The 27,169-nt window shown below is 49.9% G+C and overlaps 1 protein-coding gene across 1 annotated transcript; it reads right to left on the bottom strand.

Moving 5' to 3' along the window:
* Nucleotides 1-36: 36 nt before the first annotated feature.
* Nucleotides 37-14,701, bottom strand: LOC147086502 (transmembrane protein 79-like). The gene is made up of 4 exons (XM_085978591.1): nt 14,501-14,701; nt 8,031-8,859; nt 4,060-4,273; nt 37-507 (listed from the first exon to the last, which is right to left on the bottom strand). The coding sequence occupies exons 2-4, from the start codon at nt 8,845-8,847 to the stop codon at nt 303-305; spliced, it is 1,236 nt and encodes a 411-aa protein (XP_085834717.1). The 5' UTR covers nt 8,848-8,859; nt 14,501-14,701; the 3' UTR covers nt 37-302.
* Between the last annotated feature and the right edge of the window lie 12,468 nt (nt 14,702-27,169).

Genomic DNA, 27,169 nt, shown 5'->3' with positions numbered 1-27,169 from the left:
ATTTGTTGGGAGGGAAAATAAATAAAGACAGATACCTCCCATGCAGTTTAATTTATTCATAGTTTGACCTCCGATGCAGTTTAATTTATTCATAGTTTGACCTCCGGGTGAACTGTAGTAAATGTTTCGCCAGTGAGGTATTAAGAAAATTAATACAAACTCAATCGGAAATTGGATTGGAATTACAAATAGACAGTAGAAAAAATTCAAATAAATCAGTAGTTAAGCTGTACAATAAGTCTTAAAGTCGGCAGGTTGTCGGTAACCATGGCAACAAGAGTCCATTCTCGGAGGATCGCCCCTCAACCCCAGAATCTCTGGCGTGGGCTCGCGCCCTTCTCCTCCTCTTGGGCCTCGCTGGCTGCGGTAGCAAACATCTTGTCCGGGGCCAGGAGAAACATGTAGCAGAGGTTGCAGACGAGGAGGCCGAGGATGGGGAAGAAAGTTAGGCCGTAACCGAAGCCTCGGAACGTGCTGCTGATCGCGAAGGTCAGCCAGTAAATCAACCTGCGGAGGGTCGGCGGAGAGCGAAGAGGGGGCCGTTAATCTGTGCACAACAAGCGACTACACATTCCCGACGCGACAAAAAAAAAACCGCGTACACGAGCGCGCACATTCTGTTCTACCGTGTTCAAATGTTCAAGCCCACTCCAGAGACTTGAGCACCAAATCTAAACCGACACTGTCGGAGGGGCAGTACTGAGGGAGCGCTGCACTGTCGGAGGGGCAGTACTGAGGGAGCGCTGCACTGTCGGAGGGGCAGTACTGAGGGAGCGCAGCACTGTCGGAGGGGCAGTACTGAGGGAGCGCTGCACTGTCGGAGGGGCAGTACTGAGGGAGCGCCGCACTGTCGGAGGGGCAGTACTGAGGGAGCGCCGCACTGTTGGAGGGGCGGTACTGAGGGAGCGCCGCACTGTCGGAGGGGCAGTACTGAGGGAGCGCTGCACTGTCGGAGGCAGTACTGAGGGAGCGCCGCACTGTCGGAGGGGCAGTACTGAGGGAGCGCCGCACTGTCGGAGGGGCAGTACTGAGGGAGCGCCGCACTGTCGGAGGGGCAGTACTGAGGGAGCGCCGCACTGTCGGAGGGGCAGTACTGAGGGAGCGCCGCACTGTCGGAGGGGCGCTACTGAGGGAGCGCCGCACTGTCGGAGGGGCAGTACTGAGGGAGCGCGGAGCGCCGCACTGTCGGAGGGGCGGTACTGAGGGAGTGCTGCACTGTCAGAGGGGCAGTACTGAGGGCCAACATTTATCCCTCAACCAACATCACTAAAACAGATGATCTGGTCATTTATCACATTGCTGTTTGTGGGAGCTTGCTGTGCACAAATTGAGCTGCCACGTTTCCCACATTACAACAGTGACCACACTTCAAAAATGTACTTCATTGGCTGTAAAGCGCTTTGGGACGTCCGGTGGTCATGAAAGGCGCTGTAGATATGCAAGTCTTGGCTGAGGGGTGACCCGATAGAGGTCTTTAAATTTATGAAGTGGTCCGATAGGGTAGACGTAGAGAGGATGATCAGACCCGTGCTACAGACTCGGTGAAATGTGCCAATGGTGATCAATTAGTAATTCCAAGCACCTAGCCAGTATCTGATCCGGAGTTTAATTCCCATTTACTGTCGGGAATGATGTGCCCCCAAACACCAGGAATGTCAGTGCTGGGAAAGGAAGGCTCCCATTTCAGGAATACACACTGTCCCATCAAACACTCCCAGGGCAGGTACAGCACGGGTTAGATACAGAGTAAAGCTCCCTCTACACTGTCTCATCAAACACTCCCAGGGCAGGTACAGCATGGGTTAGATACAGAGTAAAGCTCACTCTACACTGTCCCATCAAACACTCCCAGGGCAGGTACAGCACGGGGTTAGATACAGAGTAAAGCTTCCTCTACACTGTCCCATCAAACACTCCCAGGGCAGGTACAGCACGGGTTAGGTACAGAGTAAAGCTCCCTCTACACTATCCCCATCAAACACTCCCAGGGCAGGTACAGCATGGGTTAGGTACAGAGTAAAGCTCCCTCTACACTATCCCCATCAAACACTCCCAGGGCAGGTACAGCACGGGTTAGATACAGAGTAAAGCTCCCTCTACACTGTCCCATCAACACTCCCAGGGCAGGTACAGCACGGGTTAGATACAGAGTAAAGCTCACTCTACACTGTCCCATCAAACACTCCCAGGGCAGGTACAGCACGGGTTAGATACAGAGTAAAGCTCCCTCTACACTGTCCCCATCAAACACTCCCAGGGCAGGTACAGCACGGGTTAGATACAGAGTAAAGCTCCCTCTACACTGTCCCATCAAACACTCCCAGGGCAGGTACAGCACGGGTTAGATACAGAGTAAAGCTCACTCTACACTGTCCCATCAAACACTCCCAGGGCAGGTACAGCACGGGTTAGATACAGAGTAAAGCTCCCTCTGCACTGTCCCCATCAAACACTCCCAGGGCAGGTACAGCACGGGTTAGATACAGAGTAAAGCTCCCTCTACACTGTCCCATCAAACACTCCCAGGGCAGGTACAGCACGGGTTAGATACAGAGTAAAGCTCCCTCTACACTGTCCCCATCAAACACTCCCAGGGCAGGTACAGCACGGGTTAGATACAGAGTAAAGCTCCCTCTGCACTGTCCCCATCAAACACTCCCAGGGCAGGTACAGCACGGGTTAGATACAGAGTAAAGCTCCCTCTACACTGTCCCCATCAAACACTCCCAGGGCAGGTACAGCACGGGTTAGATACAGAGTAAAGCTCCCTCTACAATGTCCCATCAAACACTCCCAGGGCAGGTACAGCACGGGTTAGATACAGAGTAAAGCTCCCTCTACAATGTCCCATCAAACACTCCCAAGGCAGGTACAGCACGGGTTAGATACAGAGTAAAGCTCCCTCTACACTATCCCCATCAAACACTCCCAGGGCAGGTACAGCACGGGTTAGATACAGAGTAAAGCTCCCTCTACACTGTCCCATCAACACTCCCAGGGCAGGTACAGCACGGGTTAGATACAGAGTAAAGCTCCCTCTACACTGTCCCATCAAACACTCCCAGGGCAGGTACAGCACGGGTTAGATACAGAGTAAAGCTCCCTCTACACTGTCCCATCAAACACTCCCAGGGCAGGTACAGCACGGGTTAGATATAGAGTAAAGCTCCCTCTACACTGTCCCATCAACACTCCCAGGGCAGGTACAGCACGGGTTAGATACAGAGTAAAGCTTCCTCTACACTGTCCCATCAAACACTCCCAGGGCAGGTACAGCACGGATTAGATACAGAGTAAAGCTCCCTCTACACTGTCCCATCAAACACTCCCAGGGCAGGTACAGCACGGGTTAGATACAGAGTAAAGCTCCCTCTACACTGTCCCATCAAACACTCCCAGGGCAGGTACAGCACGGATTAGATACAGAGTAAAGCTCCCTCTACGCTGTCCCATCAAACACTCCCAGGGCAGGTACAGCACGGGTTAGATACAGAGTAAAGCTCCCTCTACGCTGTCCCATCAAACACTCCCAGGGCAGGTACAGCACGGATTAGATACAGAGTAAAGCTCCCTCTACACTGTCCCCATCAAACACTCCCAGGGCAGGTACAGCACGGGTTAGATACAGAGTAAAGCTCCCTCTACACTGTCCCATCAAACACTCCCAGGGCAGGTACAGCACGGGGTAAATACAAAGTAAAGCTCCCTCTACACTGTCCCATCAAACACTCCCAGGGCAGGTACAGCACGGGTTAGATACAGAGTAAAGCTCCCTCTACACTGTCCCATCAAACACTCCCAGGGCAGGGACAGCACGTGGTTAGGTGTCTGCTGCCAAGTTCTATCCCTGGTTGTGCTGCGTTAGAAAAAAGCCGGGGATCCGAGGACAGAAGGAGGAGCCTCGCTCCTGATCACTTGTTTCTGGCAGAGACGTAAATGTGCGAGATCACTGGATTGGATCTGGATAATAAGCCACACCCAACAAGAGCTGGACCTCAGTGAGAGAGGAGGAGGAGGAGGAGGGAAGAAGGTAAGGGAGCGTCGCCCCGGAACACTCACCTCGCCAGGGCGAAGAACGCGGTGAGGAGCGGGAGCAGCTTGAGCGTCTCGTGCGGGATGTACGTGGAGAGCACGATGAGGTTGACAAAGAAGAGGACAAAGAGGTGGATGGAGTCCGTCACGAAGCGCAGGTGGATCTCCACTTCCTCCTTCCTCGCTCCGAAGGGGTCGACGGAGGAAGAGCACAGCCTCGCCAAGCCGTAGACGATGATACCTGCCGGGGGGGGGAAGAAAGATGGGGAACGCGGGTGAAACCGGGTGTCACGTCGGCCAAGGGCGTCCGAGAGCGAGCGAGCTGAGGCATCCAAGCACTGGTTCATGGAGCCAATGCCAATTCTCAAACCCAACGCTTGCCAAAAAAGAGGTGTGGAGATGGGTCAGCACGGGAGCTGATCCGTGAGTTTCCTGTTCATTCGTTCATGGGATGCGGGCGTCGCTGGCAAGGCCGGCATTTATCACCCGTCCCTAGTTGCCCCCTCGAGAAGGTGGCGGTGAGTCGCCTTCTTGAACCGCTGCAGTCCCGTGTGGCGAAGGTGCTCCCACAGAGCTGTCAGCGAGGGAGTTCCAGGTTAGCGGGTTTGATACAACCGAGGGGATCGCTAGGCCCACTTCAGAGTGTGAATGAATAAGCCATGTAGCCTATTCAGAAAAATACACTATCTTATGAAAGGATTCTGGTCTTACTAAAACATGACAAACTGGGTTTGGAAATTTAGAAACCTAACTATGAAATAGCTATGAAAGAATTCTGGCTATTGAGACAAGACAGCTGTTGACCCTGAATAAATAACCTTATTAAACATAGAAACATAGAAGATAGGAGCAGGAGTCGGCCATTCGGCCCCTCGAGCCTGCTCCGCCATTTAATGAGATCATGGCTGATCATCCAAATTCAGTACCCTGTCCCTGCCTTCTCCCCATATCCCTTGATCCCTTTAGCCTTAAGAAATATATCCAACTCCTTCTTGAATATATTTAATGAATTGGCCTCAACTGCCTTCTGTGGTAGAGAATTCCACAGGTTCACCACTCTCTCGGTGAAGAAATTCCTCCTCATCTCTGTCCTAAATGGCTTACCCCTTATCCTTAGACTGTGACCCCTGGTTCTGGACTCCCCGACCATCGGGAACATCCTTCCTGCATCTAGTCTGTCTAGTCCTGTAAGAATTTTATAAGTTTCAATGAAACAGAAGGGGCATGGCTCCGACAAGCTGTCCTTTTGGGAAAAAACAATGGTCCATACTGGATTAAGGTGTTTTAATTTAAACTTCGTAAAGATGGCACATAAGATAAGGAACACTTGACCTTCACACCGTTTATATTTGGTCAACACCTGGGGATGAGACAAGAGTCTGGAATATTACAAGCTGATGTAGCAGTAAGAATTGCAGAGGTTGGCAGAAAGATGAATAGGGATAATTAACTTGCATCAGCAGAAACTTTAATGGAAATACCACTGAAAAAGGGTATAAATATTGAAGTCTCAAATGGGATATCAGACTCGCTTTAATCGGGAAAAGCGATTCTTGGCTGCAGAGGCGGCCCTGTGGTCTTCAACTCTTTGTACCTCGGGGATCAAAGGTATTTGATATTGATGGATATCCTGTATAGAAAACTTTAAGAACTGTAATACTGTAGCAAAGTTAAGATTTAAAAGTAAGATTCTCTGTTAATAATAAGATCGTATTTTTTCTCTTTTTAGAACTGTTAACATTGCGATTGACTGATTCACCAACTGTAAATTGCATGTCGGTTCTTTTAATAAATCTCTATATATTTTTAGAATTGTCTCACAAGTCTTCTGTATCAATAACTCGTGAACTCAATCTCTGTACACTCTTTGGTGAAGAGTTACAGAATTCTGAAGGAGTTCTCCGGACCCTCATAATATCCGGGACGTTACAGTCTAGCTAAACTTATTAAAAGCGCTATCTGGAGGGCGGTAACATTCTCGGGTTGTTCCTTTCCTTTAGGGAGAGATAGCCCGGACCTTTAGGCCCAATTAAGCGTCTTTAGGATTCGGCTACCTCAAACTTTAGTTGAAAGTGAATGTCTGAGAAATACGCCTGATCCGGGATAGTAAAAACCCCTTCACGAGGGCAGTTAAGAGCCAACCACTTTGCTGTGGGTCTGGACTCACATATAAGCCAGACCAGGTAAGGACGGCAGATTACTGACACTAGCTTTTTAGTCCAGATTTATTTAATTGAATTTAAATTCCCCACCAAATTCCGTGGAGGGATTTGAACTATCTCCAGATCATTAGTTCCAGTAACATAACTACTATGCTACTGTAACACCACCAATTTACCTTCTCTTCTCTTAATGTTCTCCCATCACCCCGCTGTCCTCGCTGACCTACATTGGCTCCCGGTTAAGCAACGCCTCAAATTTAAAATTCTCATCCTTGTGTTCAACTCCCTCCTTGCCCTTCCCTATCTCTGTAACCTCCTCCAGCCCTATAACCCTCCCAGATCTCTGCGCTCCTCCAATTCTGGCCTCTTGTGCATCCCCCGATTTCCATCGCTCCACCATTGGCGGCCGTGCCTTCAGCCGCCTGGGCCCAGAGTTCTGGAATTCCCTCCCTAAACCTCTCCGCCTCTCTCTCCTCCTTTAAGACGCTCCTTAAAACCCACCTCTTCGACCAAGCTTTTGGTCACCTGTCCTAACATCTCCTTATGTGGCTCGCTGTCAAATTTTGTCTGATTAACGATCCTGTGAAGCGCCTTGGGACTTTAAAGCGCTAGACAAATGCAAGTTGCTGTTGTGTCCCGCGTTCAGGGTAAAGTCACATAGTGGTTATGTTACTGGACCAGTAATCCAGAGGCCTGGACTAACGATCCAGAGACGTGAGTTTACATCCCACCACGGCAGCTGGGGAATTTAAATTCAATTAAATAAATCTGGCATAAAAAGCTAGCATCAGTAATAATGACCATAAAACTACCGGATTGTCGTAAAAACCCATCTGGTTCACTAATGTCCTTTAGGGAAGGAAATCTACTGTCTTTACCCCGGCCTGGCCGGGTATATGTGACTCCAGACCAACAGCAATGTGGTTGACTCTTAACGGCCCTCTGAAATGACCAGGCAATGACTATCTCCAACAAGCGAGAGTCTAACCACCTCCCCTTGACATTCAATGGCATTACCATCGCCGAATCCCCCACTATCAACATCCTGGGGGGTCACCATTAACCAGAAACTGAACTGGACAAGCCACATAAATACAGTGGCAACAAGAGCAGGTTAGAGGCTAGGTATCCTGCGACGAGTGTCTCACCTCCTGTCTCCCACCTTTCCACCATCTACAAGGCACAAGTCAGGAGTGTGATGGAATACTCTCCACTTGCCTGGATGAGTGCAGCTCCAACAACACACAAGAAGCTCGACACCATCCAGGACAAAGCAGCCCGCTTGATTGGCACCCCATCCACCACCTTAAACATTCACTCCCTCCACCACCGGCGCACCGTGGCTGCAGTGTGTACCATCTACAAGATGCACTGCAGCAACTCGCCAAGGCTTCTTCGGCAGCACCTCCCAAACCCGCCACCTCTTCCACCTAGAAGGACATGGGCAGCAGGCGCACAGGAACACCACCACCTCCAAGTTCCCCTCCAAGTCACACACACCACCCTGACTTGGATATATATCGGCCGATCCTTCATCGTCGCTGGGTCAAAATCCTGGAACTCCCTCCCTAACAGCACTGTGGGAGCACCTTCACCACACGGACTGCAGCGGTTCAAGAAGGCGGCTCACCACCACCTTCTCGAGGGCGATTAGGGATGGGGCAATAAATGCCGGCCTTGCCAGCGACGCCCACATTCGGTGAATGAATAAAACAAAATTCTGAGCCTTGGTCTCTTCACACTCCCCTCCACCCCCCCCCACCTGCCAAACTCCCAACCCCCTCCCCCCACAGCCCCTCGACAAACGCATCTCATGCAAGATAGAGGCCACCTTACCCAACAGGATGGGAACGGTTGCAAAGATGCTGCATCTGAGGGTGTAGACAATCCGGGCGCTGAGGTTGGGCATCAGAGGGACATCAAAGGGTAGGAAGACGTAGGCCCCGTACAGGAAGCAGGGGTAGATGATCAGTGACCCCGCCAGCGCCGCCATGGCCTTGAGGTTGGTCCGGGTGCAGCGGGGGCACCGCGGACTTTTCTGGCCGCGCGCCTCCTCGTCCTCGTCCGGCCACTCCGCGTCCGGTGGCGCGTAGTTCCTCGCGGGCGGCCGCTGGCAGTGGCTGCCGGGGCTCACCAGGAAGGGTCGGTGCTCGAGGATGGTGCCGTTTCCCGAGGGCTTGCCGCTGTCGGCCCACGCCGGATCCTCGTCCCGCAGCGGCGACCACTCCGCCGTCGGCACGGCGGGGTGGGGAGCCAGCACACGGACGCTGGGGTCGAAGACGAGGGGCACCGCGCCAACAGGCTCGCCCTCTTTCTCTGGCACGGCGGCACCCGCTGCCTGGTCCCGGTCGAGACCAACGGCTTCTGGATCGTCCTCTCCGTGGGCATCAGCCTCCGACGCCTCCACCTCCGGTCTACTGGCCGCCAGGGTCACCATTTCGATGTCGCTTTCCCCGGAAACCGAACGCTGGTTGTCGCCGGGGTATTCCAGCGTGCTGCTGGTGTGAAGGAGGGGCGTCTCGCCATCCTCCGAGGATCCGGAACTCCGGCGACCACCTGGGTCGCTCGGCTCCTCGGCTGCGATCTCCGACAACTCTTCCTGGTCGGCCAAACTCTGGGAATCATCCTGGACGGTGGGCAGGAAGGCAGACATATCGGGCAGCTCCTGCAATGGCAAGAATGGCATTGACATAGAATCACATCCAATTCACAGCACAGAAAACAGGCCATTCGGCCCAACTGGTCCGTGCCGGTGTTTCTGCTCCACACCAGCCTCCTCCCACCCCTCTTCATCTCACCCTATCAGCATATCCTTCTATTCCTTTCTCCCTCATGTGTTTATCTAGCTTCCCCTTAAATGCATCTATACTATTCGCCTCAACCACTCCCTGTGGTAGCGAGTTCCACATTCTCACCACTCTCTAGGTAAAGGAGTTTCTCCTGAATTCCCGATTGGATTTATTAGTGACTGTCTTATATTGATGGCCCCTAGTTCTGGTCTCCCCCACAAGCAAAAACATCGTCTCCACGTCTACCCTATCGAACCCCTTTCATAATTGAGCGAGATCGCCAAGTGAGAGTGGGACAAGATTGGTTTAAACCGGTGAGCTAATAGTCTTACACGGCTGAAGTGAGTGAAGGCCCTGAGCAGTGTCAGCCGTGGCTCAGTGGGCAGCACTCTCGCCTCTGAGTCAGGAGATTGTGGGTTCAAGTCCCACTCCGGGGACTGGAGCTCATAATCCAGGCTGGACATCCGCAGTGCAGTACAGAGGGAGCGCCGCACTGTCGGAGGGGCAGTACTGAGGGAGCGCCGCACTGTCGGAGGGGCGGTACTGAGGGAGCGCCGCACTGTCGGAGCGGCTATACTGAGGGAGCGCTGCACTGTGGGAGGGGCAGTACTGAGGGAGCGCCGCACTGTCGGAGGGGCAGTACTGAGGGAGCGCCGCACTGTCGGAGGGGCAGTACTGAGGGAGCGCCGCACTGTCGGAGGGGCAGTACTGAGGGAGCGCCGCACTGTCGGAGGGGCAGTACTGAGGGAGCGCTGCACTGTGGGAGGGGCAGTACTGAGGGAGCGCCGCACTGTTGGAGGGGCAGTACTGAGGGAGCGACGCACTGTCGGAGGGGCAGTACTGAGGGAGCGACGCACTGTCGGAGGGGCAGGACTGAGGGAGCACCGCACTGTCGGAAGGGCGGTACTGAGGGAGCGCCGCACTGTCGCAGGGGCGGTACTGAGGAAGCGCCGCACTGTCGGCGGGGCGGTACTGAGGGAGCGCCGCACTGTCGGAGGGGCGGTACTGAGGGAGCGCCGCACTGTCGGAGGGGCTGTACTGAGGGAGCGCCGCACTGTCGGAGGGGCAGTACTGAGGGAGCGCCGCACTGTCGGAGCGGCTATACTGAGGGAGCGCTGCACTGTGGGAGGGGCAGTAGTGAGGGAGTGCCGCACTGTTGGAGGGGCAGTACTGAGGGAGCGCCGCACTGTCGGAGGGGCAGTACTGAGGGAGCGCCGCACTGTCGGAGGGGCAGGACTGAGGGAGTGCCGCACTGTCAGAGGGGCGGTACTGAGGGAGCGCCGCACTGTCGGAGGGGCGGTACTGAGGGGGCGCCGCACTGTCGGAGGGGCGGTACTGAGGGAGCGCCGCACTGTCGGAGGGGCGGTACTGAGAGAGCGCCGCACTGTCGGAGAGGCGGTACTGAGGGAGCGCCGCACTGTCGGAGGGGCGGTACTGAGGGAGCGCCGCACTGTCGGAAGGGCGGTACTGAGGGAGCGCCGCACTGTCGGAGCGGTGGTACTGAGGGAGCGCCGCACTGTCGGAGGGGCGGTACTGAGGGAGCGCCGCACTGTCGGAGGGGCGGTACTGAGGGAGCGCCGCACTGTCGGAGGGGCGGTACTGAGGGAGCGCCGCACTGGCGGAGGGGCAGTACTGAGGGAGCGCCGCACTGTCGGAGGGGCGGTACTGAGGGGGCGGTACTGAGGGAAGCGCTGCACTGTCGGAGGGGCGGTACTGAGGGAGCACCGCACTGTTGGAGGGGCAGTACTGAGGGAGTGCCGCACTGTCGGAGGGGCGGTACTGAGGGAGCGCCGCACTGTCGGAGGCGCCGTCTTTCAGATGAGACGTTAAACCGAGGCCCCGTCTGCCCTCTCAGGTGGGCGTAAAAGATCCCAGGGTCACTATGTGAAGAAGAGCAGGTGACCTGGGCCAACATCACTAAAACAGATGATCCGGTCATTGCTGTTTGTGGGATCTTGCTGTGCGCAAATTGAGCTGCCGCGTTTCCTACATTACAACAGTGACCACACTTCAAAAAAAGTACTTCATTGGCTGTAAAGTGCTTTGGGATGTCGTGAAACTTGTTGCTGTATAAATGCAAGGATTTTAGGTACAAGGATTCTATACCCCTAGCTTTCAAGAGAGAACACAGACACAAAAAGAGGTTTCTCACTGCAGAAAGTGATTCCCGGGATTTAATGAGGGACTTTGAATTAGCTGCAACATATTCCAGTAGCTGTACTATGGGGAGACTCCTTCACTGCATTCCAATAGTAGGTAGGGCACCAAAGGGATTATGGAGAGTTCAGTGAATGTGTTCTAATAGAGATTGGCCCCTTAGCCCTGAGGTGCAGCTCGTTTAACTGGTAAAGCAGGAAATTCTCAAAGCCCACGCTCATCCCAAAGTCTCCCGTCACCTCAGCAACGGAAGAACTGGATGACGTTCAGACTTGGCTGATAAGTGGCAGGTAACATTCGTGCCACACAAGTGCCAGGCAATGACTATCTCCAACAAGCGAGAGTCTAACCACCGCCCCTTGACATTCAACGGCATTACCATCACCGAATCCCCCCCCATCAACATCCTGGGGGTCACCATTGACCAGAAACTTAACTGGACCAGCCACATAAATACTGTGGCAACAAGAACAGGTCAGAGGCTGGGTATTCTGTGGCGAGTGTCTCGCCTCCTGACTCCCCAAAGCCTTTCCACCATCTACAAGGCACAAGTCAGGAGTGTGATGGAATACTCTCCACTTGCCTGGATGAGTGCAGCTCCAACAACACTTGAGAAGCTCGACACCATCCAGGACAAAGCAGCCCGCTTGATCGGCAACCCCATCCACCACCTTAAACATTCGCTCCCTCCACCACCGGCGCACCGTGGCTGCAGTGTGTACCATCTACAAGATGCACTGCAGCAACTCGCCAAGGCTTCTTCGGCAGCACCTCCCAAACCCGCCACCTCTTCCACCTAGAAGGACAAGGGCAGCAGGCGCACGGGAACAAGCTCCCCTCCAAGTCACACACCACCCTGACTTGGAAATATATCGGCCATTCCTTCATCGTCGCTGGGTCAAAATCCAGGAACTCCCTCCCTAACATCACTGTGTGGGAGCACCTTCACCACACGGACTGCAGCGGTTCAAGGCGGCGGCTCAAGGGGCAATTAGGGATGGGCAATAAATGCTGGCCTTGCCAGCGATGCCCAGATCCCATAAATTAATTTTTTAAAAACTCGAGCCACGACAAGCTGGCTCGTGAAGTCAAGGAAAAGGTCTTGCATTTATATAGCGACGTCCCAAAGGGCTTCACAGCCAATGAGGTGCAGTCACTGTTGTAATGTCAGGAAGACATGGTCGCCAATTTGCCTAACAACAACTTGCATTTCTACGGCGCCTTAGTGATTCAGAAGATCGTGGGTTCAAGCCCCACTCCAGAGCGCAAAATTCCATCCGGTGCTTGTGAAAAGCACAGCAGAAATGCAAGTCTTTGTTTATATTTATAGAAACACAGAAACATAGAAGATAGGAGTAGGCCATTCGGCCCCTCGAGCCTGCTCCGCCATTCAATGAGATCATGGCTGATCATCCAAATTCAGTACCCTGTCCCTGCCTTCTCCCCATATCCCTTGATCTCTTTAGCCTTAAGAAATATATCTAACTCCTTCTTGAATATATTTAATGAATTGGCCATCACTGCCTTGTGTGGTAGAGAATTCCACAGGTTCACCACTCTCTGGGTGAAGAAATTCCTCCTCATCTCTGTCCTAAATGGCTTACCCCTTATCCTTAGACTGTGACCCCTGGTTCTGGACTCCCCCGCCATCGGGAACATCCTTCCTGCATCTAGTCTGTCTAGTCCTGTTAGAATTTAAACGTTTCAATGAGATTCCCTCTCATTCTTCTAAACTCCAGCGAGTATAAGCCCAATCGACCCAATCTCTCCTCATACGTCATTCCTGCCATCCCAGACATCAGCCTGGTGAATCTTCGCTGCACTCCCTCCATGGCAAGAACATCCTTCCTCAGGTAAGGATGTCAGTAAGGGAGGAGCTGGAGTGACAGTTGACACTGGGGGTGAGTTTAGTCCCAATAAACAGGGCGATGGACAGAATAGAACAATTTAATATTAAAGTAATTCAAACACACTCATTAATTGCAAAAATAATCAAATTGAATATTAATTATGGTCACAAAAATGCTTCCCCTGTATTAACATAGAAACATAGAAGATAGGAGCAGGAGTCGGCCATTCGGCCCCTCGAGCTTGTTCCGCCATTCAATGAGATCATGGCTGATCATCCAACTCAGTACCCAGTCCCTGCCTTCTCCCCATATCCCTTGATCCCTTTAGCCTTAAGAAATATATCTAACTCCTTCTTGAATATGGCCCCCAGTTTTAGATTCCCCCCCCCCCCACAAGCGGGTTAGGGTTAGTGGGGGGGATGTTTGTATGTTAATACAGGGGAAGCATTTTTGTGACCATAATTATATTCAATTTGACTGATACCTGGGATGGCAGGAATGACGTATGAGGAGAGATTGGGTCGATTGGGCTTATACTCGCTGGAGTTTAGAAGAATGAGAGGGGATCTCATTGAAACTTATAAAATTCTAACAGGACTGGACAGACTAGATGCAGGAAGGATGTTCCCGATGGCCGGGGAGTCCAAAACCAGGGGTCACAGTCTAAGGATAAGGGGTAAGCCATTTAGGACTGAGATGAGGAGGAATTTCTTCACCCAGAGAGTGGTGAACCTGTGGAATTCTCTACCACAGAAGGCAGTTGAGGCCAACTCATTAAGTATATTCAAGAAGGAGTTAAATATATTTCTTAAGGCTAAAGGGGTCAAGGGATATGGGGAGAAAGCAGGGAATAGAACTGCGTTTATGTGTTCAACCATAAATGTATTTTGATGCTTTGGCAACATAAGATGTACCTTATCATGCCAATAAAGCGATTTGAATTTGAATTTGAATTTGAATTTGACAGGGTACTGAATTTGGATGATCAGCCATGATCGCACTGAATAGCGGAGCAGGCTCGAGGGGCCGAATGGCCTACTCCTGCTCCTAGTTTCAAACATCTTTACGTCTGCCCTTTCGAAACCTTTCATAATTTTTAAAGATCTCTATCAGGTCCCACCCCTCCTTGAGCTAATATTCAGCCTTGTTTGGACATTTGCCATATCACCTTGAGGAACTCTCCCACGTGTGGATCTTGCCAGCTGAGTGCCAATAGACTCCTTGACCAATGGAGGGACTCCATTGACAGAAGCCCCTTCTGATTGGCTGGCTGAGCTGCCAATTACGATGGGGGGGGTGGGGGGGTGAGGGGGAGGAGGGGTTAGGCCGGGTACAATGACGTAATCCCCACCAATTCTCACCTGGTTTCAGGTGAGAATGGAATCGACAGGATATTGACGGGGAAATCCGTGCAATTTCCAGAATACAGGGGAGCTCGTTCAATGCAAAAACTCACTCATGCAAGTCATGTATCAAATCAAGGATAAGACATTAAAAAAAAAAATTCTACCTTAATCCGCTTGCAGGAACTTTAAATTCACTTAAAGTACACTTAACCAGCCTTGTTGTAACATTTACTGGTTAAAAAAACATCTGGCAAAATAAAATACATTTCCCCATCAAAAAGGCAGCCGAGATGCAGTCGTTTCTAATCGTCCCTCAGTTTATTTTCGGTCTCTACTTCCTGCAATGCACAAACTTGTTTGACTGGAAATTTGAGCCTCCTTGTTAAAGGGGAGGAGCGTGCAGTTAAAGGGGTCAGGGAGCAGCTTGAGGGCCCTTTGTTGGATCCGACGTGGGAAAGGGAACTTAAATGCAGATTTTAAAAAAAATGCTAAAGCCCTGTTAAGAGAGGATTTGTTCGAAGGTGTTTAAAAGCAAGAGAAGGGTTTAGATAAAGAGAAACGGTGGCTGAAGGGTCGAGAACCAGAGGGCACAGGTTGGAGGTGATTGGCAAACGAACAAAAGGCGACAGGAGGAAAAACTTTTTTATGCAGCGAGTGGTTAGGATTTGGAATGCGCTGCCTGATAGGGCGGTGGAATTATAAAATTCTGACAGGACTGGACAGACTAGATGCAGGAAGGATGTTCCCGATAGCCGGGGGAGTCCAGAACCAGGGGTCACAGTCTAAGGATAAGGGGTAAGCCATTTAGGACAGAGATGAGGAGGAATTTCTTCACCCAGAGAGTGGTGAACCTGTGGAATTCTCTGCCACAGAAGGCAGTGGAGGCCAATTCATTAAATATGTTCAAGAAGGAGTTAGATATATTTCTTAAGGCTAAAGGGATCAAGGGGTATGGGGAGAAGGCAGGGACAGGGTACTGAATTTGGATGATCAGCCATGATCTCATTAAATGGCGGAGCAGGCTCGAGGGGCCGAATGGCCTACTCCTGCTCCTATCTTCTATGTTTCTATGGAGGCTACTGCCTTCAAAAGGGAATTAGATCAATACGTGAAGGAGAAAAAATTTGCCGGGATATGGGGAAAGAGCGGGGGAGTGGGACTAACGGGATTGGTCTTTGAGAGAGCCGGCGCAGACTCGATGGGCCGAATGGCCTCCTTCTGTGCTGTACTATTCCATGATTCTATAATATTCGATGATTCAATGATTCTATGAACGTAAAATAGATCATCAATTAATTTTTGTGCTATTTTGATTGCTAGCAATAATTCTATTGATAATCATCTTATTTTTTTAAAAAAAGACTCGCATTTCTCCAGCGCCTTTCACGACCACCGGACGTCCCAAAGCGCTTTACAGCCAATGAAGTACTTTTTTTGAAGTGTGCTCACTGTTGTAATGTAGGAAACGTGGCAGCCAAATTGCGCACAGCAAGCTCCCACAAACAGCAATGTGATAATGACCAGATCTGGCGGTGGAGGCCAGCTCATTAAGTATATTCAAGAAAGAGTTGGATATATTTCTTAAGGCTAAAGGGATCAAGGGAGATGGGGAGAAAGCAGGGACCGGGTACTGAGTTTGGCTGATCAGCCATGATCTCATTGAATGGTGGAGTGGGCTCGAGGGGCCGAATGGCCGACTCCTGCTCCTATCTTCTATGTTTCTATGTTTAAAAACTGATGTTGATTGAGGGATCAATGTTGGCCCCAGGACTTGAAAGTGTTGACTGATTTTTATGTAGAATGCAATTAATATTCACAGTCCTTCACCGATCAGGGCACGAATCGACTTTGCGTTCAGTATGAAAATCTCTTCAAGTTTATCTCTTTTTATCGGCATACACCTAAAACAGATGATCTGGTCATTGTCACATTGCTGTTTGTGGGAGCTTGCTGTGCACAAATTGGCTGCCGCGTTTCCTACATTACAATAGTGACCACACGTCGAAAGTGCTTCATTGGTGGTAAAGTGCTTTGGGACGACCTGAGTTCATGAGAGGCGCTGTATGAATGCAAGTCTATCTTTCTTAGCAACCTCAGTGTCCCCAGTCATAGAGTCATAGGGCGCGATCTTGCCAGCCTTGGGGAGGCAGGTTTGGAGGCGGGATTGCCGGGAAAATGGCAGAATTTGGGGGCGGGTGCCCAACCCGCCTCCGTGCCATCTTGCCAGGAGGCAGGTAGCCGACCCGCGCCGGGTTCCGTCTCCTTGGAGGCGGGAAGGGGCTTACAGCCACTTAACTGCCTGTTAACAGGTAGTTAACAGGCAGATAAGAGGATTACCCCCATTTTGCCCACACATGTGCGGGCTTTCCGAAGGCTCCGAACCCCGCCAGGGTCACCGAGGTGAGCAGTGGGTCTGCGGGGGCCGGAGGGGTGCAAAAGTGCGCTGCGGAGTTAAGTGATAGGTGCAAGTGTGGAGAGGTGAGTATGTGAGGTGAGTGGAAAGTGTTAGAAAAAGGCTTCAGTCGGTGGGTATACGAGGAGTCGCGCACATCCGCGGCAGAGATGACAGACGGCCGCTGCATTCTCCAATGCAACAACCATCTCATTTCTACAGAAGAAAGAGGTTTGATGAGGTCTTGAATTCAACAGATGAACCGTCATACGCTGACGTTCTCTGTAACCGGCTGTCCCTTAATTGGCCTGCTGAGCCCGCTGGGCGGGCTTAACAAGGTCAATCAAAGGAACATAGCGTGGGTTGGCCAGAAGTTGATGGAGGCGGGACTGAAACCCGACGAGTGGGAGTCCCACTATCTCCTCCCCCAATTCCCTTAGCAACCTGGGATGCAAGCCGCCTGGACCAGGCGACTTGTCCACTCTAAGCATACCCAGTCTTTCTAGTACATCCTGTCTATCAGTTTTCACCCCTTCCATTGCTTCTGCCTTTTCCACTTCTACCGATATTTTGTCAGCATTCACCTCCTTAGTAAACACCGATACAAAGTACTCGTTGAGTATTCTAGCCTTGCCCTGTGCCTCTAAGCATATATCACCTTCTTTGTCTCTAATAGGCCCCACCTCGCCTCTTACTACCCGCTTACTGTTTACATGCCGGTAGAAGATTTTTGGGTTCCCTTTTATGTTAACCACCATTCTACTCTCATATTCTCTCTTTGCCAATCTTATTTTCATCTTCACATCCCCTCTCAATTTATTGTATTTTGGTCTGGTTCTCCCTTGAAGAATTCACCTGACATGCATCATACACCCTCTTTTTTTGTTTCATCATCTTCTCAATCTCCCTCGTCGTGCAAGGAGCCCTTGCTTTGGTTCCCTTACCCTTCCCTCTTGTTGGAATATACCTAGCCTGTACTTGGAACATCTCCTCCTTAAAGATCACCCATTGTTCTGTTACAGTTTTTCCTGTCAGTCTTTGGTTCCATTTTACCCTGGCGAGATCCTTTCGCATCCCATTGAAGTTAGCCCTATTCCAGTTTAGAAGTTCCACTCTAGGCTGTTCCTTGCTCCTCTCCATTGCTAGTCTAAATCTTATGATACGGTGATCACTCGTACCCAAGTGTTCTCCCACAGACACTTGGTCGACCTGGCCCACCTCATTCCCCAGCACCAGATCCAGCAATGCCTCCTTCCTAGTTGGGCCAAGAACATATTGGTCAAGGAAATTCTCCTGAACACATTTCAGAAATGCCTCCCCCTCCTTTCCCTTTACCCTAACATTATCCCAATCGATATTTGGTTAATTAAAGTCCCCCAATATCACCACTCTATAGCTCTTGCATATCTCTGTGATTTCCCTGCAGATTTGCCCCTCTACCTCCCTCTCACTATTTGGAGACCTATAGAATACCCCCAATAGCGTTATCATACACTTTTTGCTCCTCAACTCTAACCAAATGGATTCTGTCTTTGTCCCCTCAAGAACATCCTTCCTTTCCAACACTACAATGTCTTCCTTAATCAGCACTGCCATCCCACCTCCCTTTTTTCCTTCCCTATCTTTTCTGAACACCTTGTACCCTTGAATATTAAGTGCCCAGTCCTCACCGTTTTTAAGCCACATTTCCGTTATTGCCACATCATATTGCCACATGGCTAATTGTGCTTGTTGCTCACCAACCTTAATCACCACACTTTGTGCGTTTACGTACATGCATTCTAAACCCATTTTTAATTTTTTGTAGTCTTTCTTAGTCTGCTCCTATCTAATATGGTACCACTACCGCCTCTTGTACTATCTTCTCTAGTACTATCCAACACACTCTTTTATGCACCTTATTCCTCTTTTCTACTCCTATATGCTGGTGCCCATCCCCCTGCCAAGCTAGTTTAAACCCTCCCCAACAGCACTAGCAAACCTCCCCGCGAGAATATTGGTCCCGGCTCTGTTGAGGTGTAACCTGTACAGGTCCCATCTTCCCCAGAAACAGTCCCAATGCCTCAGGAATCTAAATCCCTCCCTCCTGCACCATCTCTCCAGCCACACATTCATCTGTTCTATCCTCCTATTCCTGTACTCACTAGCATGTGGCACCGGGAGTAATCTGGAGATTACTACCTTTGAGGTCCTGCTTATTAATCTCTCTCCTAGCTCCCTAAACTCTGCCTGCAGGACCTCATCCCTATTCCTTCCTACGTCGTTGGTACCGATATGGACAATGACCTCTGGCTGTTCTCCCTCCCCCCTCAGAGTGTCCTGCAGCTGCTCAGTGACACCCTTGACCCTGGCACCAGGGAGGTAAGATACCATCCTGGAGTCACGTCTACGGCCACCGAAACGCCTGTCTGCTCCCCTTACTATCGAATCCCCTACCACTATTGCTTTTCCCTCCCCCCACCCCCCCCCCGTGCAGCTGAGCCACCCGTGGTGCCATGGACTTGACTCTGGCTGCACTCCCCAGAGGAACCATCGCCCTCACCAGTACTCAGAACAGAATACTGGTTGGTATTCCAGGGCAAAGGACTGGACCAAACAACATCACAGCTAACTGTTCCAGAATGTGGCACATGCAGGGCCATATGTAAGTACATAAGAAATAGGAGCAGGAGTCGGCCATTCGGCCCCTCGAGCCTGCTCCACCATTCCATGAGATCATGGCTGATCTTCTACCTCATCTCCACTTTTTCACACAATCCCCATATCCCTTGATTCCCTTAATATCCAAAAATCTATCGATCTCTGTCTTGAATATACTCAATGACTGAGCCTCCACAGCCCTCTGGGGTAGAGAATTCCAAAGATTCACCGCCCTCTGAGTGAAGAAATTTCTCCTCCTCTCAGTCCTAAATGGCCGACCCCTTATTCTGAGACTGTGACCCCTGGTTCTAGACTCCCCAGCCAGGGGAAACATCCTCTCTGCATCGACCCTGTCAATCCCTGTAAGAATTTTGTATGTTTCAATGAGATCACCTCTCATTCTTCTAAACTCTAGAGAATATAGGCCTAGTCTACTCAATCTCTCCTCATAGGACAATCCCCCCATCCCAGGAACCAGCCTGGTGAACCTTCGTTGCACTCCCTCTATGGCAAGTATATCTTTCCTTAGGTAAGGAGACCAAAACTGTACACAATACTCCAGGTGTGGTCTCACCAGGGCCCTATATAATTGTAGTAAGACGTCTTTACTCTTATACTCAAATCCTCTTGTAATAAAGACCAACATACCATTTGCTTTCCTAATTGCTTGCTGTACCTGCATGTTAACTTTCAGTGATTCGTGTACAAGGACACCCAGGTCCCTCTGAACACCAACATTTCCCAATCTCTCACCATTTAAAAAACACTCTGCTTTTTTATTTTTCCTATCAAAGTGGATAACTTCACATTTCTCCACATTATATTCCATTTGCCATGTTCTTGCCCACTCACTTAGCCTGTCTATATCCTCTTGAAGCCTCCTTGCATCCTCCTCAGAACTTACGTTCCCACCCAGCTTTGTATCATCAGCAAACTTGGATACATTACCTTTGGTCCCCTCATCCAAATCATTGATGTAGATTGTGAATAGCTGAGGCCCAAGCACTGATCCTTGTGGTTCACAGAATCACCACAGTGCAGATAGAGGCCATTTCGGCCCATCGAGCCTGCACCGACACATATCCCACCCGATCCCCGTAACCCCTACACCAACACATATCCCACCCTATCCCCGTAACCCCACGTATTTAATCCCCCTAACACTAAGGGTCAATTTATCATAGCCAATCAACCTAACCCGCACATCTTTGGACTGTGGGAGGAAACCGGAGCACCCGGAGGAAACCCACGCAAACACGGGGAGAATGTGCAAACTCCACACAGACAGTCACCCGAGGCCGGATTCGAACCCGGGTCCCTGGCACTGTGAGGCAACAGTGCTAACCACTATGCCACCGTGCTCCCCACTAGTTACAGCCTGCCAACCCGAAAATGACCCGTTTATCCCTACTCTCTGTTTCCTGTCCAGTAACCAATCCTCAGTCCATGCTAGTATATTACCCCCAATCCCATGAGCCCTAATCTTTTTTTAATAACCTCTTGTGTGGCACCTTATCGAATGCCTTCTGAAAATCCAAATACACCACATCTACTGGTTCCCCCTTATCTATTCTGCTAGTTACAACCTCAAAAAACTCTAACAGATTTGTCAAACACGATTTCCCTTTCATAAATCCGTGTTGACTCTGCCCAATCCTATTATTATTTTCCAAGTGCCCTGTTACCATGTCCTTAATAATAGATTCTAGCATTTTCCCTACTACTGATGTCAGGCTAACTGGTCTGTAGTTCCCCGTTTTCTCTCTCCCTCCTTTCTTAAATAGTGGGGTTACATTTGCTACCTTCCAATCCGCGGGAACCGTTCTAGAATCAATGGAATTTTGGAAAATGACAACCAATGCATCCGCTATCCCTATAGCCAACTCTTTCAAAACCCCAGGATGTAGCTCATCAGGTCCAGGGGATTTATCGGCTTTCAGTCCCATTCATTTCTCCAGTACTATTTTTTTTTACTAATGCTAATTTCTTTCAGTTCCTCATTCTCGCTAGACCCATGGTTGGCCACTATTTCCAGGAGGTTTTTTTGCGTCGTCTTCCGTGAAGACAGTATTTGTTTAATTTCTCTGCCATTTCCTTATTCACCATTCTAATTTCTCCCGTCTCAGCCTGTAAGGGACCCACATTTACTTTTGCAATTGCTTCCCTTTGATTACTAGGGGCAATAATTCTATTGATAATCATCTAATTAAAAAAAAGACTTGCATTTCTCCAGCGCCTTTCACGATCTCAGGACGCCCTAAGCGCTTCACAGCCAATGAAGTACTTTTTTGAGGTGTCGTTTTTGGAATGGTGAGAGACTGGGAAATGTTTGCACTCAGAGGGACCTGGGTGTCCTTGTACATGAATCACAGAAGGTTAACATGCAGGTACAGCAAGCAATTAGGAAAGCAAATGGTGTGTTTGACATGAATCTTGTCATTCATGTTGAAATGACTTATGAAATAATACTGGGCGGCCTGCTGGTGGTGCTGTGCAGGGAGTGTATAAATACTCGGGCATGGGCCCAGCTTGCTCAGGACATTCTTTAACAGAAAACTACTAGGCACTTAGTCTGAGTATTAAACAAGGCTTTAATCAACTGTTTTTCAACATGGAGATCTAGTTGTGTCCTTCACTAGTTCCTGTTAAAGAATGTCCTGAGCAAGCTGGGCCCATGCCTGAGTATTTATACTCTCCCTGGACAGCGCCACCAGCAGGCCGCCCAGTATTATTTCATAAGTCATTTCCACATGAAACACAAGATTTATGTCAATGTTAGCTTTTGTTACAAAGGAATTAGAGTATAAGAGTAAAGAAGTCTTACTACAAGTATACAGGGCATTGGTGAGGCCACACCTGGAGTATTGTGTATAGTTCTGGTCTCCTTACCTAAGGAAAGACATACTTTCCTTAGAGGGAGTGCAGCGAAGGTTCACTGGGATGAGGGGATTGCCCTATGAGGAGAGATGGAGTAGACTATATTCCTTAGAGTTTAGAAGAATGAGAGGTGATCTAATTGAAACATATAACATTCGTAAGGAGCTTGACAGGGTTAATGCTGGGAAAATGTTTCCCCTGGCTGGAGAGTCTAGAAACAGGGGTCACAGTCACAGGATAAAGGGTTGGCCATTTAGGACTGAGATGAGGAGAAATTTCTTCACTCAGAGGGTGGTGAATCTTTGGAATTCTCTACCCCAGAGGGCTGTGGAGGCTCAGTCGTTGAGTATATTCAAGGCCGAGATCGAGAGATTTTTGGACTCTCGGGGAATCAAGGGATATGGGGATAGTGCAGGAAAGTGGAGATGAGGTAGAAGATCAGCTATGAGCTCATTGAATGGCGGAGCAGGCTCGAAGGGCCGAATGGCCGACTCCAGCTCCTATTTCTTATCTTCTTAAACACCACCAGACACTGGCATTTGCACAGCACGGACTGGGGTCCAACAGTTTAGGGATGGGCAATAAATGCCGCCCTTTCAGGCAGCGCATTCCAGATCACAACAACTCGCTGCATAAAAAATTGTTTCCTCATCTCCCCTCTGGTTCTTTTGCCGATTATCTTCAATCTGTGTCCTCTGGTTACCGACCCTCCTGCCACTGGAAACAGTTTCTCCTTATTTACTCTGTCAAAACCATTGAACACATCCATGGGGGTCCAAAGGTCTCTCTGCACAACTTGCCATTTATATAGCGCCTTTAACGCAGTAAAACGTCCCATGGCGCTTCACAGGAGCGTTATTAGACAAAATTCAACACCGAGCCGCGTAAGAAACAGGAGCAGGAGTCGGCCATTTGGCCCCTCGAGCCTGCTTCGCCATTCAATGAGATCATTGACCTCAACGCCATTCACCGGCCCGATCGCCATATCCCTTGATGCCCTTACTAGTCAGAAATCTATCGACTTCTGTTTTGAATATACCCAATGACTGAGCCTCCACAGCCCTCTGGGGCAGAGAATTCCAAAGATTCACCACCCTCTGAGTGAAGAAATGTCTTCTCCTCTCAGTCCTGAATGGCCTACCCTTTATCCTGAGGCTGTGGCCCCTGGTTCTAGACTCCCCAGCCAAGGGAAACATTCTCCCAGCATCCACCCTATCAAGCCCTGTAATAATTTTGTCTGCTTCAATGAGATCCCCTCTCATTCTTCTGAATTCAAGAGAATACAGGCCTAGTTTACTCAATCTCTTCTCATACGACAGTCCCGCCATCCCAGGAATCAATCTCGTGAACCTTCGTTGCACTCCCTCTATGGCAAGTATATCCTTCCTTAGGTAAGGAGACCAAAATTGTACACAGTACTCCAGGTGTGGTCTCACCAAGGCCCTATATAATTGGAGTAAGACTTCTTTACTCCTGTACTCAAATCCTCTTGTAATGAAGGCCAGCATACCATTTGCCTTCCTAATGGCTTGCTGCACCTGCACATTCACTTTCAGTGACTCATGTACAAGGACACCCAGGTCCCTTTGAGCATCTGCATTCCCCAATCGCTCACCATTTAGGAAATACTCTGCCTTTCTGTTTTTTCTACCAAAGTGGATAACTTCACATTTATCCACATTATATTCCATCTGCTATGATCTCGCCCACTCACTGAGCCTGTCGAGATCCCCTTGAAGCCTCTTCACATCCTCTTCACAACTGACACTGCCACCTAGCTTTGTATCATCAGCAAATTTGGAAATGTTACATTTAGTCCCCTCATCCAAATCATAGATATAGATTGTGAATAGCTGGGGCCCAAGCACCGATCCTTGCGGTACCCCACTAGTCACAGCCTGCCATCCTGAAAAAGACCTGTTTATCCCTACTCTTTGTTTTCTGTCTGTTAACCAATTCTCAATCCATGCTGGTATATTACCCCCAATTCCATGTGCCCTAATTTTGTTCACCAACCTCTTGTGTGGGACCTTATCGAAAGCCTTCTGAAAATCCAAATACACCGCATCTACCGGTTCCCCTTTGTCTACTCCACTAGTTACATCCTCAAAGAACTCCAATAAGTTTGTCAAACAGGATTTCCCTTTCATAAATCCATGTTGACTCTGCCCAATCTTACTATTAGTTTCTAAGTGCCTAGTTATTGCATCCTTTATAATAAATTCCAGCATTTTCCCAACTACTGATGTGAGGCTAACAGGTCTGTAGGTCCCTGTTTTCTCTCTCCCTCCTTTCTTAAATAGCGGGGTTACATTTGCTATCCTCCAATCTTCAGGAACCGTTCCAGAATCTATAGAATTTTGGAAGATGACAACCAATGCGTCCACTATCCCAATGGCCACCTCTTTTAAAACCCTAGGATGTAGGTCATCCGGTCCTTGGGATTTATCGACTTTTAGTCCCATTAATTTTGCTAGTACTGTTTATTTCACTAATAATAATCTCTTTAAGTTCCTCATTCTCGCCATACCCTTGGTTTTCTCGTATTTCTGGGAGGTTTTTTGTGTCTTCCTCCGTGAAGACAGAAACAAAGTATTTATTTAATTTCTCTGCCATTTCCTCATTCCCCATTATAAATTCTTCTGTCTTTGACTGTAAAGAACCTACATTTACCTTCGCCAGTCTTTTCCTTTTCACATACCTATAGAAGCTTTTACAATCCGTTTTTATATTTTTCGCTAGTTTGTGCTCATATTCCATTTTCCCTTTCTTTATCAATTTCTTGGTCCCCCTTTGCTAATTTCTGAAAAGATCCCAATCCTCAGGCTGACCGCTTTTTTTGGCAACTTTGTAAGCTTCCGCCTTTGACTTAATACTAGCTTTAATTTCTTTTGTTAGCCATGGTTACATCACTTTTCCTTTTGGGTTTCTATGCTCTAGAGGAATATATATATGTTAAGGAGATATTAGGACAGGTGACCAAAAGCTTGGTTCAAGGAGCGTCTTTAAGGAGAGAGAGCGGCGGAGAGGTTTAGGGAGGGAATTCCAGAGCTTAGGGCCCAGGCAGCTGAAGGCACAGCTGCCAATGGTTTAGCGATGAAAATCAGAAATGTGCAAGAGGCCAGAATTGGAGGAGCACAGAAATTTCAGAAGGTTGTAGGGCTGGAGGAGGTTACAGAGATAGGCAGGGGAGAAGCAGTACTGGCGCGAATTCATGAACTGATTTCTCTTATGTGGAAGGAGGAGAGCATGCCAGGGGATCTCAGAGATGCCATAATTGTGACCATCTTCAAGAAAGGTCACAAGTCCGATTGCGGTAATTACAGAGGAGTTTCCCTGCTGTCTGCCACAGGGAAAGTCATCGCATGAATCCTCCTCAATCGCCTTCTCCCAGTGGCCGAAGAGCTCCTCCCAGAGTTGCAATGTGGATTCCGCCCACTAAGGGGCACAATCGACATGATCTTCACCGCACGTCAATTACAAGAGAAATGCAGGGAACAGCACCAACCGCTGTACATGGCCTTCTTCGATCTCACAAAGGCCTTTGACACTGTCAACCATGAGGGATTATGGAGTGTCCTTCTCAAATTCAGCTGCCCTCAAAAGTTTGTCACCATCCTCCGCCTGCTTCACGATGACATGCAAGCCGTGATCCTGACCAACGGTTCCACCACAGACCCAATTCCCATACGGACCGGGGTCAAGCAAGGCTGTGTCATCGCACCAACGCTCTTCTCGATCTTCCTTGCTGCAATGCTCCATCTCACCCTCAGTAAGCTCCCCACTGGAGTGGAGCTAATTTACAGAACAAACGGGAAACTGTTCAACCTCCGTTGCCTCCAGTCCAGATCCAAGGTCATCCCATCCTCTGTCGTTGAATTACAATATGCAAATGACGCTTGCGTCTACGCTCACTCGGAGGTCGAACTCCAAACCATCGTCAACACCTTCACCGAAGTGTACGAGAGCATGGGCCTTACACTAAACATCCGTAAGACAAAGGTCCTCTCCCAACCTGCCCCCGCCACACAGTACTGCCCCCCAATTATCAAAAATCCACGAGAAGGCCTTGGACAACGTGAACCACTTTCCATACCTCGGGAGCCTACTGTCAACAAGGGCAGACGTCGATGATGAAGTCCAACACTGCCTTCAGTGTGCCAGTGCAGCCTTCGGTCGCCTGAGGAAGAGAGTGTTTGAAGACCAGGACCTCAAACCCGGCACTAAGCTCATGGCCTACAGAGCAGCAGTGATACCCGCCCTGCTGTATGCCTCAGAGACATGGACCATGTACAGCAGGCACCTCAAAGCACTGGAGAGGTACCACTAATGCTGCCTTTGCAAGATCCTGCAAATCCATTGGCAGTGTAGGCGCACCAACATCAGTGTTCTCGCTCAGGCCAACATCCCCAGAATCGAAGCTTTGACCTCGCTCCATCAGCTCCGATGGACGGGTCACATTGTCCGCACGCCTGATACGAGAGTCCCAAAAGAAGCACTCTATTCGGAGCTCCGATACGGCAATAAAGCCCCAGGTGGGCAGAGGAAACGCTTCAAGGACACCCTCAAAGCCTCCTTGAAAAAGTGTAACATCCCCACCGACACCTGGGAATCCCTGGCCCAAGACCGCACAAAGTGGAGGAGAAGCATCCGGGAAGGCGCCGAACACCCCGAGTCTCTTCGCCGGGAGCAAGCGGAAGCCAAGCGCAGGCAGCACAAGGTGCGCACGTCAACCCAAGCACCCCACCCACCCGCCCCTTCAACCACCGTCTGCCCCACCTGTGACAGAGACTGTAGGTCCCGCATTGGACTCATCAGTCACCTGAGAACTCATTTTTAATGTGGAAGCAAGTCATTCTCGGTTCCGAGGGACTGCCTAAGAAGAAGAGGAAGGGGCTGAGACCATGGAAGGATTTGAAAACAA

The sequence above is a fragment of the Somniosus microcephalus genome, unplaced genomic scaffold (assembly GCF_052327205.1).
Source record: "Somniosus microcephalus isolate GS21.2 unplaced genomic scaffold, FLI_Smic_1.0 unresolved_chr7, whole genome shotgun sequence".
Taxonomy (NCBI): Eukaryota; Metazoa; Chordata; class Chondrichthyes; order Squaliformes; family Somniosidae; genus Somniosus; species Somniosus microcephalus.
Note: the sequence above shows the minus strand (reverse complement) of the source record. Positions and strands in the feature narration are given on the sequence as shown.

What these genes read in the sequence shown, in the direction of transcription:
- LOC147086502 (XM_085978591.1), bottom strand. Translation starts at nt 8,847, where the DNA reads ATGTCTGCCTTCCTGCCCACCGTCCAGGATGATTCCCAGAGTTTGGCC. An exon ending in AACCGTTCCCATCCTGTTGG is followed by an intron (nt 4,274 to 8,030) that starts GTAAGGTGGCCT and finishes CCCCCCCGGCAG; the next exon opens with GTATCATCGTCTACGGCTTG. An exon ending in GCGTTCTTCGCCCTGGCGAG is followed by an intron (nt 508 to 4,059) that starts GTGAGTGTTCCG and finishes GACCCTCCGCAG; the next exon opens with GTTGATTTACTGGCTGACCT.